Below are 19,119 nucleotides of genomic sequence, written 5' to 3'. Positions count from 1 at the left end.
GTTGCCTATGGCTGGACCAATGGGATGACGTTACGTTGTAAAGAATGTAACAGAAATTTTAATTATAGGTCAGTATCAAAGTTTACCTCACTTTTTTCACAAATAAAAAATAAAGGACGGTGATAAGTAATGAAAAGTAGGTTACAGATTTGAATAAAGCATTTCAGATTGCATGTACACGGGGAGACTTTTACTCACACCTTGTTTGATTGCCAGTAGGAAGCATATGACAAATGTATATAAAAAAAAAATGCAAGATTGTTTGACTTTTTAAAACTTTCTTTTTCTAACTAAACAGGGCATGGTGCAAGTGAAACTTCTTTTTATGATAACATGTTTTGTTTTATTAGGGTTGGGAGGGTATATATTTCGTTTGAATCTGACTTCGGATAACCGTGTGTTGGGGCCCATTTTGTAATAAACTACCCATTTTGTAATAAAAAAAGACCCATTTTGTAATAATAAAAGGCCTATTTTGTAATAAAACTAGGTGCCCATTTTGTAATACAATTGGACCCATTTTGTAATAAAAATAGGTACCCATTTTGTAATAAAATGGGACACATTTTCTAAAAAAAAATATATACCCATTATACGTCGACGTATCGACAGACATGGAATACCCCTATTGATATACTGGGGTGATATTTAGCTCGCCTGATATCCTTAGTTCGCAGAATCGAACCTTGTCGGCGGACCTGACTACCATTATTTTTGTTCCGTTCCAATCAGTGCCGCACGATTGGTATACCAAAGGCCGTGGCATGTATTGTGCTGTTTATAAATAGGAAAGTGCATATAAAATACCCCTTGCTGCTTTTTTCGGTACGATTAGCCCATGAAGTGGTGGAAGCAGGTTTCTTCTCTCATTATATTTGTGGCCCGTAACCATGTGTCTAACCACATATAACAGTAATCAAACGAGTTTAGTGCGTCGTTAAATAAAAAAAAATCTTGTTCCTTTGATATATTTCGCTAATTCTGTAATATTTTCAGGATGTAAAATCTAAATAAAATTCCAATCCAAAATGCATTAAATAAAAGGGAACTAGCTGCGCCACCACATCCAAACTCCAAACCCAGGTTATATGTGTTTAAAGGTATACCCTTGTAGGTTATATTTTCACCTCTTGTCAGCTTCAGTCAAGATGGGATCTTTATCACAACAAAACGGAAAACCAAAAACCCAGTTACCTTTCTAAATTATTTGTTCTAGCATATTAAAGGTTTGGATATAATTAGCTTAACAGAAAGGATAAAGAAAGCATAATTTGTTTACGAAGTTTCCTTCAAAACAATGGTAAAGGGTTGATTCTAAACAGGTAGTTAGAAACCAGGGAACCTGGGTGGGTGGGTGGGTGGGGGGAGGGTTGACAGGCTTCTTCTCTAATCCAGGAGCATATTATTTAGGTTATGTTCTCGTTGATAAGTAAAACGGGACCGCAAGTATTGTTCGGTACATACAAGTACAAGACGAATCTAATTTTCTGACATTAAAGGGGAGTTAGTCGTGTTGTTGTCGTGGGGATCCGATCTTCTGCAAGGATGGAACAATCATAACTACAAACAAATACTCACAACTTTCTTTTAACCTTGTAATTGCGAATTATTTCGAGTTGGTATTTTCGTAGTTTTAATGTAAGATGCATGTGCAAGTATATCGTAATAATTACTGGTTAACTATTTAATTGAATTAAAATACGTATTCGTGATATTTCGAGCTGTTTCAGCCATTACGAAATGTTGTATAAAAAAGAAGGCTTTAAATCACAACCGATTTATTTATTAATTTAAACACTAGAATCATGTTGTCAAACTGAAAGTTGTAGGCCGAACTGGCAACTTATCCAAATGCATAGGAAATTGCTCCTTATACCAGAAAAAGAGACAATACATAATACAGAATTAGTTTTTTTAACACAAAAAAAGAAAGGAAAGAAACCAATTCGAAGGCCTTTCGGAATAGCCACTGAAAAACGTTGCCATTGTAAAACTGATCAATGAATGTAAAAATAACGTGTATAATGTGAAAACGAATAGAGACGCATTGCATGGGCTTTCAAAACGTATTAAAGAATTTGAAATGAGAAACCAAACTTTTCATTTCCAAAAAATGTAATTTATAACAAAGTCTCCAAAGTTTAACGTGGAAATAGTGAGCCAAGCACTGTACCAACGTCGGTTAAGCGAGACTAACTGTCAAATTCTTTAGGCCAGTTCACTGCCTTTTCCAGCAATTCGAATAAGTTTCCGGACACTTACAACATTTTCAAGTATGCTATGTAAGCCCAATCGTTGCACTAAGCAATTGTTAAGATGTAGTTGTGGAAGGAAAGCTTTTGTTAAAGTGTTGAACTCATTGGAGACCCTATTAAAAGAGCCAAGCATATGGCAGTCATCATGCATACACCATCGAATAATTTCGGATAAAATCTCGTTTGGTAATGTTTGCCTAGTATCGATGTCACCTCGATTGATACTGCCGCTGATTATGCATTCTATATCATCAGCAATGCCAAGTTCGTTAGTAGGTGGTGTGGAAGATGGTGTGAAAAATGGACACATGCTATCATCATTATTTAATACAGAATCACTGTTGATTTGGACAAATTCTAAACTGTCTAAAGTATTACGAACCATTTCGTTTGAAATACTTAAACTGACATAATGCTCAGAACCAGTGTTGGCAACTCTGGGTTAAAATCTGGAGATGGAGACAGTAGTGTAGTTGCATGAGGGCCGAGACTAGAAAATATCAAGATGTTTACACGAAACATTTGCGCCGCTCGCTGCAGCGTTATGTGGTCACCATAGGTACCGGTGTTCATCATGCTGGTCACATAAGACTCAAGATCAGTATCTGCAACGAATGCATGAACTAGGGATAAATCGAGGACGAAGGACATCAGGCGAGCTAAATATCACCCCAATATATCAAAAGGGGTAAAACATGTCTGGCTATACGTCCACACATAACGGGTATCTATTTTTATTACAAAATGGGTCCAATTTTATTACAAAATGGACCCTGTTTTATTACAAAATGGGTACTTATTACAGAAGCATTCTGGATCGTGGTCCATCATCCATTAACTGCAAGATTTTCCATACCCCTGGTACAGCGAATGGGCTACCCATCTCAGACGCAGTGTCCGTGCGGCCCATAACGTCTTATGACTAGTATATAAACGACGCCTTTGTTCTTGCGTTCACATCCGGAATCCGTTTTTAGACAACATCCTGATTGGGCAGATGTTAACACGTTGTATGTACATAAAATATAGATACGTACATACATCCTATGTATGCATCTATACTACAGAATAGATAGTCCTAAAACAACAACAAAACAAACAAACAAACAAAAAGAAACAGAACTACAAAAAAAAAATCTCTATACTATTTGTTTATATTAATAATCACGTGGTAGATACAGCATTACATTAGTTAATGTGTTACATATTTCAGAAAATATAGCTCTGGATAAACCAGCAAGTCAGAGTTCATATGAATCCATCTGGTGGAAAAATGCCTCACTTGCTGTAGATGGGAATCTTAATCAGGGTGCCCGGGCAGTAAACTGTATGTTTACAGGAACCGGTTATCCCTCAACTTGGTGGCAGGTGGACCTGGGTAGAGAATACTACATACACAAGTTAGCGGTCCACTTCAGAACATCGCGTAAGTAGAGTCAGTGCGTGAATTAATATAATATTATTTTGTATGTTGTATATACACTCGAGCACCGTTGTGTCGATATCGTGGAGACCACATAAACATATCGCGTTAACCAAATATCGACCCAAACCAAGTCACATACGTAAAACAAAATATGTACAAACATAACAATCATATATAAATATATATTTTGATCGAATGATACATTTTGTATTTAAAAATTGTTATGCTATGAAAAATAAATTAATCAATTTATTGTACCGTTGTGCACGTTCTGAACAAAGTTAATCACCTTTTAAAATTTCTAAACATTAGAACAATCTAAACTTTAGTTTTAACATACATTAATTTATTAAACAGTTATAAAAACAAAATACAGTCGCATCAAGTGTTTTGTGAAAGAACAAATAAAATATTCCACATCTAATTCACAAAACGTTTACATATCGACGTCTCCTCATTTTCCGTGAAAATCCTTGCAATATGGCCACGGGCAGTAAACACCTCTTTGACAATGTTGGGGTCATAGGTGGTAACGCGCTCGGCTGTTGGATACCCGAATAGCTTGACTCAGTTGTCATAAGGAAGTCAGCATAATTGAAGCCAAATGCGAAATAATTCCTAATTCTAAATACATATATAGAGAGGTTGTTATATTTCTTTACGATCGCTCTGCTGGAGAAAATCAAAGAAACCCGTTTCCAGATCCAACCTACGGGTAGGTAATACATTGATTTATTAATCAACGGCTATTGAATATCAAGCATTTGCTAATTTTGACATAAAACCTTAAAGAGGAAACCTGCTACATTGTTCCATTAGTGGCAAGGGATCTTTTATATGCATCATCCCACAGACAGGATAGCACATACCATGGTATTTGACATACCATTTGTAGTGCATTGGCTTGAACGAGAGACATAATATGTACTATAGTCAAGAACAACATAACGGCATATAATATGTATGTTACTCTTGTTGAAAGAAACATTTCAGCCACCGAACCTCACCCATTGGCATTCTCAGACCCATATGAAAGAATAAGAGTATTTGCAGACTATAAAACCTATGGTTCGTACACAATTCTAAATAAAAAATTTAAAGTAGAAATGTTATATATATTTAATTTAAAATAAAATAAAATACTAATGTTGAAAGTCAAGAGACGCAAGCGTTATTGTTAAATGTCAATTCAAATATTAATAAGTGTGTTTTAATCTATGTGTAATTTGTTAAAAAACTGTCTTCAGATTAATCTCGGTAGCCTGACAGAGAAATGGTAATACATATTAAAACAAAATTATTAAAATAACTAATTAAATAAACATCATAATTTTTAGGATTTATCGGTAAATGACATTAATTTAATTAGTTACAGAAAAGATAATATAAGTTTCATAAAGATCAAATTATTATATGTATATAAAACTCCATATTTCCCCATATTCACAGAAATATATCGCAGAAATGGTGTTGAGGTGTACAGCTCTGTTCGTGAAAACCCGAAACCCACTGGTCACCTGTGTGGTTCAGCAACACGGTTCAGTCCACATGTGACGTGGATGACATGTAACAACACAGCTAGATACATCACACTCTACCAAGACACAAACAATGGAGACACAGCCATGAATTTCTGTGAAGTTCAAGTATTTAGTAAGTATTTCTTTTAAGATTTACACATAAAACAATTTGGCTAACTTAATTAAAACAAGAAGTCTCTGTTGATCATATATTGTTTACTATGTGGCAATATAGCCTCAAATATTTGACAACCAATAGCCGGTGATTGATAAATCAATGTGCTCTAGTGGTGTTGTTAACCATAACAGACTTTAAATGTATAGCCACCGTCCTCTCTATTCTATTCTTAGAACTTTGGTATCACCTGCTATCTTTATAGGGTGGTTGTGGTTGTGTTACCATGTAACAACAATTTGTAATAGGTCAAATATAAATTGATAATGTGTCCGAACGTGGGTGGACAATCATGTCATATAAGTCTGTCAAATGCATTATGTATCAATCAGGATGTTATTTCAAATAAGTGTGAAATAGTTCTGAAGTTCGTCCAAAAAACAAGAGCCGAAATACTGTCTCACTCTTGACCATGTGAACGTTCACTTAAGGAGTATAAAAATTCGTGATGATCGTTAAACCACTGGTCTGAAATAGGGTTGTTGATTCGTTCCAATGGAGACTTTGTGATTTGTACATCACATATCTGCCGTACAAATATAGGACATGCATTTGCGTATTCATATATAAACCCCTTCCACTTATTCGATAGGTTATAGTCTATATAGAAGCAAGCAGTGGGTTATTCATGCTAATGTCTTCCATTCGAGGATGACACGCATTTTTTTGTATTTTCTCAAATATTTCCTCACATTTGTTGTTGGTTTATACCAAATAGTTCTTATTCAAATTTGCTGAGGTGTCGTTCAACAAACATTTTTTTCTTTTCTCTTCTCACTCTCGACCAAGTGTTGAAATATATGTTAGACACCAACTAGCTTTAGTTTAAAATTTGCTGAGGTGTCGTTAATCCAATATTCTTGTCATATCGTATCTTGAGCCATGCATTGGATGACTTTCACATACGAAAGCGCAATATCTCTGCAAATACAGTTTAGTTTTGGTAGGATCCCCACCCCCCCAATGTGTTTTCCCCCCCCCCCCCCCCCCCACCCACCCACCCACCCACCCGCTAAATATTGAAATTCAATTGGCAAGATGTGGGTTACATCGTTTAATGTTTTCTATTCAATATCATCACGCGTTTGTTTTGTATTTAAGGGTATTTTGATTTTTACCTCACATGTGTTTTTGGTTTTATGTGATGTATGTTCTATGCAATACTGGAGGAATGCATTTATAGTTACCCTTCCATAGCACGTAAGCATGCGGCACAGTACTTAATATAAAGACGTAGCAGGTTTCGTCTGATGACTACAAATAATAATTACAAATTGTTTCACATCCAATAGCTGATGATTAATTAATCAATGTGCTCTAGTGGTGTCGTTACACACACAAAAAAGCTCTTAACAGTACTTAATATAGGACATGAATATTTCTTAAATGTTTTGTTTAGTCTGTGCTCCTGGAACTTTCGGTGATGATTGCACCTCGTTCTGTCACTGTCGAGATGGAACGTGTAACTACACAACTGGAGAATGTACTGGAGGATGTCAACAAAACTGGACTGGGATAACTTGCAGTGGTATGCTATCATTTAAAAATGCACGTATCAGGGGGATTAAACTGTAGTAGCACATGCAGGATTCTTTTAAAATTAATGTACATGCTTAATATTAAACGTGACAATCATCTTTTGTTCCAAACGCAAATGTCTATTGGTGAAAACAGTAATTTATAGAGTATTGCATAAAATGGTACATAAAATGCAACACTTACATTAATCTAATTAAAAGTTTCGTGGTCGACAGTTGTGACTTGCTATAGGCTTAATTGTAGAAATGTAATGATTGTGTTTATTTCAATTTATCTATTAGTGTTTATAATCCCTATGCAGTTTCTTCATCCGAAAAATATGGTTAAAGATGAAATGAATATTTTACTTTATGTTTTCAGAATGTGATTCTAATCACTATGGTCCTCTGTGTGAGAAATCGTGCTCCAGCAGACACTGTGATGAGCCAAGTGCTAACTCCTCATGTAACAAAACAACTGGACGATGTGACAACGGATGTACAGCAGGATGGAAAGAACCAGATTGTACAAAGAGTAATGTCTAAAATAATAACATCTTAGTGTGTTCTGTACATACACTATGTTAAGTAAATAGTTTTCATATTGTCTATCAAAATATTACGATACAACAACAATAAACAGAAATCAGCAATTAGCAATTTCCATTATCACACCTATACCTGATAGAAATGTCTTTTTCTTGCCAATCAATTTAGATCTGACATGACCCACCCCTATTCTTGTTCAGGTGGTCATTGTCGTGACTATTTTGTTTTACCAAAGTTATGATGTGACAGGGTTATGGCGTTCGGCTCTCCCTTGGGGCATATGTATCAAATAGGTTCCATGAATGAGACTGTTGGAGGCTAGTATTATTTACTGACTAGTCGGTGCATTACTCTACCGAAATGATAAACTGATACTATTCCATATTTGGGAGTTGCTGCATACTTTAGTTATCTCTTTGGAGTAAATCATGCACGTTTTGTTTGTTTGCCAAATGTGTTTTTGGTTGTATTGTGGGGATGGGCCCTGGGGTGTATTGGGTTTGTCGTTCCTTTGGGCGGAGGGGAGGGGGGGGGGTTCATAGTTTAGACATCCATATGAAGTGACAGATATGCAATCTGTGGAGGGTAGCACCCATTTTGACAGTGCAATGCGTTTAATAGGCAGGATATACTCACCTTTCTCGAATTTACACCTGATATCAGTTAATGATACAGTGATATTATTAGCACATGTCATCACAGCCTGTGTATTTATCATTGTGAGCTCTGTTAGAATTGTAGTTGTGGTGTCTTGTAACCCAACTTGGGAATGTTCAGAGGGATGAAATCTCTGATAAAAGATGGAAAATCCTCTGGAATGCCGTCGATCCTGTAGTACGAGGGCAGATATATAGAGATCTGTGGAATTAACCACTGTTTTGCCCATTGGACTCTGTATTGTGCTATGGTACGGCCCTGATCACATATTACGGTTTATATGTATTAATGTCAGATTTATGCAGAAATACCAATTTGAAAATGTATAAAAATAGTTTAGACGTCCAGTTTTATATTGCCTTTTTTAGTGCTACAGTAGAGCTCTAGCTAGGATTCTGACCGTGTGACAGGGCGTACACTACGCATTAATATGGTACAGTGATGGAACCTGATTGGTTCCATAATGAAAGATGAGCATGGATACGGTGGCTAGGCATGAGTTTACTACATAATCTAACGGAGACTCACTACAGGTATACAATAGTTGAGCAGAACAAATCTGCTTTAAATTATATAAATGTACACTGTCTTAATTATCAGAGCGATTTTCGAGGCCACATTGTGTCATATTCATTGGCAAGATTAATATGGATCACCAATGGCACAAAAATATTCAGAATGTCCACAGTTTGATCCTCTAGGCTTGAGATGTGTAAAAAGTATTGCAGGGATCGTAAGTTCTCAGCATGGAAGTCATTAGTGTGATCACAGGTACTGGGAAATGTGACCAGCCTATTGATAGAGGATAATGGATTTGAAGACTGTAGAACGAGTACGTATGTTAGATATTACACATGTCAGTAGATTGTATCACGTGTATATTATATATTCATGAATTACACATATCAACAGAAGACTGTACTACGAGCATATATTCAATGTATCACAAATACTACACTTGGATGTAGATTCTAATCAAATTTAGTTTATTGATATAGATGAACATAAATCTCACTTTGATTGCAAATCGTATAATATGACTGATACAATTTGATATATCTTCTTAACAATAGTTTGGACACTAAGAAATATAATATATATATATATATATATATATATATATATATATATATATATATACTAACACAAAATGAAAACGCAAAAACTAATTTTCATTGCAAATAACGACAAACTATTAATGATTTGACGGATAATGTAATATGACATTAATGACTGGTATTCATGAGATACATTCACATGAAAACATGGCCAGTTATCATCAGTAATCGAGTTGCATTCGTAATCGAAAAGTTCAACCCCCCCCCCCCCCCCCCCCCCCCCCATGTCAAGGTCAGTATCTGGTGTGTCCACCATTGTCCCGTGAACATGCGTGAAGATGACGGGGAAAGGATTGACACGAACATCTCAAATAAGCCACAGGAATGTTCCTCCACTCATCCTGCAACGCCTGTGCAACTCAGCGACGTTACGCGGTGGTGCCTGGCGGTGACGTACACGACGTTCTAACTCATCCCGCATGTGTTCATATGGGTTCAAATCCGGTGAAACGGCGGGCCAGTTCATAACGGTGATACCGGTTTGTTGCAGGAATGCCTGGGTAATTATTGCAGTATGTGGAGGGGAATTGTCTTGTTGAAACAGAAGGGGACCTCCTGGTCTTCGGTGACGGCGCAAAAGTGGCTGGAGAACTGGTCTTAGAATAAAGTCAACATAATGATGGGCTGTAAAGGCATTGTAGACAATGATGAGATCACTCCTGAAATCACAGTTACGTGACTTTTATGTGTCCACATACTGGCATTTCACGTGCATTGCATGCAGCATGACTGAGCATGTAGTGAACGCAGTTTACCCCATTTTGCGTGTTTCTGCTATTGTATGTGTAACGAGAACAAAACCAGGATTAAAACCCAGGCAAAAGTACCAAGCAATGGCTTCCGCTCATAAATTGTTATTTTAAGTCCCATAAATATATTTTTCATTAATCACAACAAAATATTGAAAAATATCTGTTTTGCGTTTTCATTGTGTGTCAGTATATATATATATATATATATATATAAAATTTTGCACACTATATTTTTAAAGCTACATTTTGTATGACACACACACACACACACACACACACACACACACACACACACACACACGATATGTCCACTAAAATAACCTGTTATGCATTTTTTAAATTTGCAACAAGGTATATATTATAGTCATTGAGACAGGCTTTGATGATGCTCGTATAAAAGGCCAACACCAAGAAGGTTAACGTTATGTTGTCTCGGAATTAAAGTTGTATTGACTTCATTATAAAAAATGATGTTAACGTTTATTGGTAAATGTTGTTCATTATATAGCTAATGTCGCAAAACCTTTACTAAAAGAAAGAATGTCATTGTATGCTATAAACGAGTTTGACACCTTGTCTGTTGGGCATTTTGGTTTGTTTTAATTAATCATTACGTTATACACATTCGTGTGATCAGGCTGCAGACAGTCAAATAGATACATATGTCTCACAATATCTTGAGGCACGAACATATTGGTACGAAAAATAAAATATTTATCGATGCATGACTTATGTAAATAAAGTGGTTTGTTGCTGCATATACTTCCCAGCGTGCTGTGAAATAATATTTATATATATATATATATATATATATATATATATTGTTGGTTGTTTGTATAACCACTACTAGCGTTGGAGAGCCTGATTAATACAGTTTGAATATATTTGATTGTTATGTGTATATATTTCAGCATGTCAGGACACCTATAGTTTTAACTGTAACAAGTCGTGTGATGCCAGACACTGTCTTGGTAGTCAGGACTGTGACGTGTTTTATGGAAACTGTACAGGTGGTTGTCAAGCTGGCTGGGCGTTACCTAACTGTACAACTGGTAGGTGATTCAAATAATTTCTGTTGTTTTTATTATAATTGTTTTTGTTATTATTATTATTATTATTATTATTATTATTATTATTATTATTATTATTCCATGTTTATTATTCATTGTCCACTGATGTCTTGTTGTTACAATCGTGTTTTATTTGAAGCAGTTGTTATAATAAGTGATTTTAAATCTGTTTTGTTTACAGCATGTAAAAGTGGTACATTTGGACCCGGATGCCAGTCAAAGTGTAGTGAGCGACACTGTAAAGGCGACAACTCGTCCTGTGATTCTCAGAATGGAACATGTCAACATGGCTGCCAGCCGGGATGGAAGAGTCGAAGTTGTAACTTGGGTATTTAAACTATTATATACATTAACCTTTCACACACAGACACACACACATACATACACACACAGACATACAGACAGACAGACCGATAGATATACATATGCATATACAGGCATATTTAGTTCAACAGTATGATTGTACAACCTAACAGAGACAATTAATATTTAAACATGACACATTATTTCATATAATAAACTTAATTATACAATAGTAAATCTACTAAAAACAAAAAACACAAAAATAAAAGTGGAAGATTAATTACATTAGTGTCGTCATACCCTAAATGAGTATATTAGCTTCATTCCTTTAGTATGTTTGAGGTGGACTGATTATGTTCGAACTATTTAAGAAATAGTTGTTAAATGAGTAGGCAGCACTCCATTTATTTTATTAATTTGTTTTGGTCTTCAAGGCACACCCTATATTTATATTTGTGGTTCGTATAGCCTTGATTGTGAATTAATGTCTAGGAAACGATATTGCCAAAAATTAGGACCATATATTGTAACGCTATATTCCAGCATGTGATGATGGATCCTATGGCGCTGGATGTAAATTCAGTTGTTCAAAAAGACAGTGCAAAGTGAGTACGACGAGCTGTAACAAGGTCAATGGTTCCTGTGAAGGTCTGTGCCTGGACGGATGGATGGGAGTCGACTGTACAGGTATATTCGCTTTTATTGATATAGCTGCTGAAATGTTGTAAACAAAATCCAAAGTTAAATGTTTGAAAACAAACTGCTTGTAAGCAAATATAGGAAACAACTTCTAAACGTATTCACTGTACACACATATTTCTTTCTGGGGTCAATAAACTTTAGTTTAAGAAAAGGAAAAAAGTGGTTCTTCATCTTCAGTGGCTCGTTGTAATTAAATGCCTTATTGTAGATTCAAATTTCGTGATAATTCATTAATCTATAGATGTATATTATTATTGTAATCTAAGTTATTATGTTGTAGTCTTTGTTTCCTGTTTCTCGAACGTAGTTAATCCATCATGTTTAGTATGACCATCATACAGCAATAGTAATAAGGTTTTTATACTTCCAGATTTTAAGCAACGTCTAATCAATCATTCATACAACAGTGCACTATGTAAAACGACAATATCAGTTAACTAATATAAATAGTATTACTATATTTACGTTTAACGTTAGTTTTGTTTAACAACACCACTAGAACACATTGATTTATTAGTCATCGGCTATTGGGTGTCAAAATTATGCATACATGCATTATATAAAAATCATTGTATTTTTTAAAATTGCTATATGTTTGATATATTATCTGTATGCATGTCAGTGTCTCCTTGTTATGGGTTGGTCAATCTTAACTAAGAAATAAAAAAATAGCCAGTCAATCAAACACTGCATGAATGAATGATATAAATAATAACTTTACAATACAGGATGTGATGGGAAATACGGCCCAGATTGTTCATTATCGTGTGACGACAGACACTGTAAAGACAACAATGCACCGTGTGATCACATGACCGGATCTTGTGAAGGAAAATGTCTGCCTGGTTGGCAAGGTGCTACATGTACTGACAGTAAGTACTGCAAGGACATTCATTTTAGTGGAATTTAAAGAGACACTCTTGGGTTCGCTGCCAAATGTATATACATATATCGATTACATTGGAAATGATGGGTCGTGGTTTTCCGTCATTAATCAGGATCTCATCTAATGTTTATGTTGAAAACTACATTATTAGCATTGCTATCCACTTTGTGTAGCGTTGTTGTTTCTTTTTTAAAACATATTCTGGAGTGTCCTGGTTTGTTTTCTGTAGACTTTAGTTGCTGTTTGTTTGAGTGGTGTTGTTGCTTCCTGATTTGCTTCTTGCTGCTGTTTTATTGATCCTTAAAATACACAAAACATGTTATCTGATTCAGATTGTAGTAATACGACCTATGGCGATAACTGTGCAATGCTGTGTTTAGACAGACACTGTAGTAACACAGCATCTTGTCACCATGAGACTGGTCAGTGTGTTGGTGGATGTGTATCAGGATGGCAAGGAACAACCTGCTCGAAAGGTATACACTATATATCATGCATTTAGTAATCATAGTACTTAACTGAGGTCAATATATAAGCTTGTAATAATCTGGGCTGACGTAATTACAGGCAAATTACAACTACATTTGGCTGTGGGTGTAGGTGTGTGGTGTGTGTGTGTGTGTGTGTGTGTGTGTGGAGTTGTGTGTGTTATATGAGTAGATGCGCAATGCCAACTGTGCACCAACAAAGATATGCATTTAATGTCCTGAACATATTTACTATACCATACCATATATATATCTGTCTCTGTGTGTGTGTGTGGCTAGTGTCACGGGGATTCTATAATTAATAAAGGAATTACAGCTCTATTCCTAACGTGTTTTTAATTACCCCTAACTACTCATTCAGTAACCTGTTAATGTGTGTGTAAAGTAACCTACAGTTTGTGTGGATGACTGGCTAAGCTTTATATTACCAAAATACTCGTATGTTAGAACAAAAAGTCTATGAGTCAGATGACCGAGCAATGTCTACCTATTGGTATAACAAAAAATATTTAAAGTCATCAACAATCAAGGTTATACACAGAGCAGAATATATTACCAAAGTCCTGACTAACAGAAGCTTCCTTTTCTGGTTCTCCTCGATATCTCTAAAAAAAGCTATTTATTATAAAATCAGAATTGGCCTGGGGGTACAAGGTGGTACCTCCCCCTATTATCTGATATTTCACCTCTACTAGCCGGTATATTTCTCTCTGATCCAGACTTACTGACGCCATCGCCACACGGTTGTAAAAACACGCACTCGCAGAGGTATTACGTAACTACTCGCCACATGGCCTCCACAGCTGGACTAAGTCATATTGCCTCTTAGGCACTGGTAGTGCAATTTGTATTTAAACACGATTAAAATCGCTGTGCCTAGATAATGTAGAAAGCTTGGCGCCATTGACAACAAGGTCAAACAGGTTGTTGTTTTTTGTTTGTTTGTTTGTTTGTTTTGTGTGTTTTTGTGTGTTTTTTTGTGTGTTTTTTTTATTTTTTATCTGGGTTTCTTTTTCGGAAGGGGGGGGGGGGGGTTGTAGGACGATTACTTTGTTAGCATTATACAATCAATGGACATAAGATAATTCATTAGGGCTCGGAAAATGTGTAGTAATTACAGTTTGTGTATATTGCAGTAGAGTCTGCAGCATCAACTGATTTCCCAGTTGGATCTGCAGTTGGTGGCATTGTTGCTGCATTGGTTATCATAGCTGTGGTCATCGTTATCATCGTATTTGTCAGGTAAATATATATGTTTTGAAATTAGTTGGAAATGTATATTACAGTGTTGTACTTGTATACAAATTCAAACATAATACTTTTCAAATTCGCAGTTATTTCGTTGTTCAAACTTTGATATAAATGTGTAACGGGCCGCTGTTTGTAGCTGCCAAGAAGTCTTTTTTTCTAATCTGCCTGTCTCCATTAGCAGATCTGAAGGCAGGATGTAGATCAATCAATCTAGGATAGACACTCACCAGTGGGCCCATTGAGCTATTTCTTGTCCCGGCCAGCGCTCCACAACCTGTGTAATAAAGACCATGATAAGTAGTATCTTGTCTGTGATATGGTGCATATAAAAGATCCCTTACTGCTAATCAAAATGAATAGATCATGTAATAACGGCAGCGGGTTTCCTTTCACATATTAACCATAAATCAAAATGTGTAGAGTACGTCGTTAAATAAAATAGTTCTTTCTTTGTTTCAGTTACAACCCAAATATATTGTAAACTGGTTATACCGGAGTACCCCACCCCCACCCCCCCCCCACCCCATCCCACCACCACCCCCCCCCCCCCCCCCCCCCCCCCCCACCCACGTTCCTATTATTGATTGTAATTTAAAAATCTATGATTAAACTATTAACTGTAATTGAACTTATTGCTTCAATGATGCAATGGATATACATATGTTGGAGTTTTTCGTTTGGTTTTATGTTATAGAAGCAGATATTGAATAGATGTTATAGATACGATTATTGATTTGTAGGATCTATCCCGTTGGACACGATAATTGGTGCATGGTCCTAATCAATTTTAACTTCAGTATTTCATTTTAGGAGACGAAAACTGACAACAAAAGACCACACTGAGCATAGACCTGTTCTCGAAAAGACGGAAAACACTCTAGGTAAAGTTAGAAATGTTCTTGTTAACGACACAACTAGAGCACATTGATTTATTAATCATCGGCTATTAGATGTCAAAGATCTGGTGATTTTGACGAATAACCGTAGAAAGGAAACCAGTTACATTTTCCCCAGTAGTAGCAAAGGATATTTTATATGTACACAGGATAGCACATATCACAGCCTTTGGTGTACCAGTCGCGGTGTACTGGCTATAACGAGAAATAGCCCAATGGGCCCTCCGACGGGGATCGATCCCAGACCGATCACGCATCAGGTGAGCACTTTACAAATGGCAAACATCCTGCCCCTACATACGAGGTATGTCTCCTCGATATTTATATTCACTAGGGACCTCAGAACAACAAAACCACTGTCATTGTCAAACCAAACTCATATTTCTGCACAAGACAGAGCTCGTGGACGTTTTGAATAAGATACTGTCACCTGCTTTAATGAATCACTGTTTCATCGATAAAACGATATCTAGTTAATCTGCAGTACAAATATACATTGTCCGTCTTGCTTCATCTGAATAAACGTCATTCCTAAAATTGCCTTGACAAAGCTGTATCCCTGTATCCACATAACATAAAAAGTAGCTATACTTCATCGGGGCGAGATTTAGCTCAGTCGGTTGAGCGCTCACCCAGCGTGCTTGCGTCGCAGGATTGAACAACCTCAGTGGATCTATTCAACTGATTAGTTTGTTCTCGTTCCAGCCAGTGTACCACAGCTGGAGAAAGTCTGTGGTATATGCTTTCTTGTCTGTGGGGAAGTGCATATAAAAGATCCCTATATGTCACTATATGTCACCATATGTCAAAATTACCAAATGTTTGACATCCAATTTCCGATAAGTATTTAATCAATGTGTTCCAGTGGTGTCGTTAAATAAAACAAACTTTAACTTTCAACTTTCTTAATTCATCTGAATGCACGTCATTCCTACAATTGCCTTGACAGTGCTGTATTCCTGCACATAACATGGAAAGTAGGTGTCTCTACGATATAGTTCAATGTTGCTACACCATAAATCGATCCATTCAACTGATTAGGTTTTGTTACTCGTTCGAGCCAGTGCACCACAGCTGGTGAAAGTCTGTGGTATGTGTTTTCTTGGCTGTGGGAAAGTGCATATAAAGGATCCCTATATGTTACTATATGTCAAAGTTACGAACTGTTTGACATCCAATAGCCGATGATTACTTAATCAATGTGATCTAGTGGTGTCGTTAAACAAAACAAACTTTAAATTTTAACTTTCTTACTTCACCTGAATGAACGTCATTCCTACAATTGCCTTGACAATGCTGTATCCCTGCACATAACATGAAAAGTAGGTGTCACTGCGGTATAGTTCAATGTTGCTACACCATAAACCATTGTCACTGTCAGATATGAACGCGTGCCTCTGGGGGTTTTACCTCTCACAGCTTGCTAATAATATACACGTAAATACGAAGCTACGAACCAAACGGTGAGTTACGCTGGGATATCTTGTTTTATTTCTATTGTTACATTTTAACATGCAGAGAACGTACACTCGGGAACTAAGAAATCCACCAAAAAGGAACACCAGTTGATATAATAACAGGATGCGAACCTACTGCACAGATTCGAATGAAATTTGGTCTTAAGTGGGCAGGTGAAGTAAATGGTTCAGACATAAAGACAGTACACCAATAAAAATATGTTTTTATTGTGGTTTTTATAATATACTCTTCAAAAAAAGAAACGCAAAAGGGTACAAATGGGTTATAACTCCGATTTTATGTTTCCTACCGGTTCATGCTTTGTGAATATAAGGTCATTGCATGTCCCAAACACATTCCCACGGTTACATTCGATAAAACGCAGCTACTGTACAATAAAGTTCCAAAATGTGAATATTCGCAAAAACGCAGCCACGTGCAAACCATGTCACCACTGCACGTGCGTTGTCTGCACGTGCAACATGAACACCGACAGTATAAAAGTGCAGGGTGTTCGCTTGCCTGGCCTCTGTATCTGGCCGACAGTTGACAATCCAGGACATGCCACGTCTCAGTGAACCGCAGAGAAACGATGCCATCGGCCGACTAGACGCAGGCGAATCCAGAACGGCCGTTGCCAGGGCATTCCATGTGTCCCCAAGCACCATCTCCAGACTGTGGGACCGTTACCAGCAACATGGATCAACACGTGACCTCCCTAGATCCGGTCGACCACGGGTCACTACCCCCGGGCAGGACCGCTACATCCGGGTACGCCACCTTCGGGAACGATTGACTACTGCCACCTCCACAGCCGCAGCAATACCAGGTTTGCGCAGGATATCCGACCAGACCGTACGGAACCGCCTACGTGAGGTAGGAATTCGTGCCAGACGTCCAGTTCGAGGTGTCATCTTAACACCACAACACCGTCGACTCCGACTGCAGTGGTGCCAGATTCATCGACAATGGCCTCAACTGCGATGGAGACAGGTGTGGTTCAGTGACGAGTCCCGATTTCTGCTCCGACGTCATGATGGAAGATGTCGCGTGTATAGGTGTCGTGGTGAACGTTATGCGGCAAACTGCGTGCAGGAAGTGGACAGATTCGGCGGGGGTAGTGTCATGGTGTGGGCAGCCATCTCACACACTGGCAGAACTGACCTGGTCCACGTGCAGGGCAACCTGAATGCACAGGGCTACATTGACCAGATCCTCCGGCCACACATCGCTCCAGTTATGGCCAACGCCAACGCAGTGTTCCAACATGACAACGCCAGGCCTCACACAGCACGTCTCACAACGGCTTTCCTACAGAACAACAACATTAATGTCCTTCCTTGGCCATCGATATCACCGGATTTGAACCCAATTGAGCATCTATGGGACGAGTTGGACCGACGCCTCTGACAGCAACAACCACAGCCCCAGACCCTGCCCGAGCTGGCAGCAGCCTTGCAGGCCGAGTGGGTCACCATCCCCCGGGACGTCATCCGTACTCTGGTTGCTTCAATGGGCAGGCGGTGCCAGGCAGTTGACAACACACGCGGAGGCCACACCCGGTATTGACTCCAGATGACCTTGACCTTGGTGGTGTGTCCTATCACTTACTCACAATGGACTAGAGTGAATTGTGAACAATCCTGCAACATTTGGTAATTATCGGACTCACCATTCAATAATTAAATCAATTCTCCAAATGTTACGACAATGTGGTTTTGCGTTTCTTCTTTTGAAGAGTATATATTTGATGATAGTTGTCTATCTTGGATTACATTTGAACGGATTACACGTGACAAAAAGGGTGATAATCATGTAAGCTCAAATAAATTGTCCTTAATTAGAGAAGGCATATCTTCTTCATGTAAAGAAGAAATGTTTTATTTAACAACGCACTGAACACATTCCTATGTACGGACCTGACGGATAACGAAATAGAAAACCCTCTGCGGCTACGTCATGTGATACTCATTTCGATTGACAAAAAGGTATCTTATATATGCACAATCCAACAGCATATTACATATCATGACTTTTGTTAACCCAATTGTGGTGCACTGTCTGGAAAGAGAAATAGCCCAATGGACCCACCGAAG

General features: G+C 37.5%; 2 protein-coding genes across 2 annotated transcripts in view; both read left to right on the top strand.

Moving 5' to 3' along the window:
• LOC121387133 overlaps window positions 1-5,351 on the top strand; it is a 13,252-nt gene extending 7,901 nt beyond the window's left edge. The window contains exons 2-3 of the mRNA XM_041518157.1: window positions 3,469-3,681; window positions 5,131-5,351. Of these exons, the coding sequence (XP_041374091.1) occupies window positions 3,469-3,681; window positions 5,131-5,351 (434 nt within the window). The remainder of the gene's footprint in view (window positions 1-3,468; window positions 3,682-5,130) is intronic.
• A 3,494-nt stretch (window positions 5,352-8,845) lies between these two features.
• The window catches only part of LOC121387132 (multiple epidermal growth factor-like domains protein 10), an 11,687-nt gene continuing 1,413 nt past the window's right edge, over window positions 8,846-19,119 (top strand). The window contains exons 1-8 of the mRNA XM_041518156.1: window positions 8,846-8,870; window positions 10,881-11,021; window positions 11,221-11,367; window positions 11,886-12,029; window positions 12,773-12,916; window positions 13,263-13,406; window positions 14,555-14,660; window positions 15,480-15,555. Of these exons, the coding sequence (XP_041374090.1) occupies window positions 8,846-8,870; window positions 10,881-11,021; window positions 11,221-11,367; window positions 11,886-12,029; window positions 12,773-12,916; window positions 13,263-13,406; window positions 14,555-14,660; window positions 15,480-15,555 (927 nt within the window). The remainder of the gene's footprint in view (window positions 8,871-10,880; window positions 11,022-11,220; window positions 11,368-11,885; window positions 12,030-12,772; window positions 12,917-13,262; window positions 13,407-14,554; window positions 14,661-15,479; window positions 15,556-19,119) is intronic.

Source organism: Gigantopelta aegis, chromosome 13 (genome assembly GCF_016097555.1).
Source record: "Gigantopelta aegis isolate Gae_Host chromosome 13, Gae_host_genome, whole genome shotgun sequence".
NCBI lineage: Eukaryota > Metazoa > Mollusca > Gastropoda > Neomphalida > Peltospiridae > Gigantopelta > Gigantopelta aegis.
The sequence above is the reverse complement of the archived record's forward strand: the minus strand, read 5'-3'. Positions and strand labels throughout refer to the sequence as shown.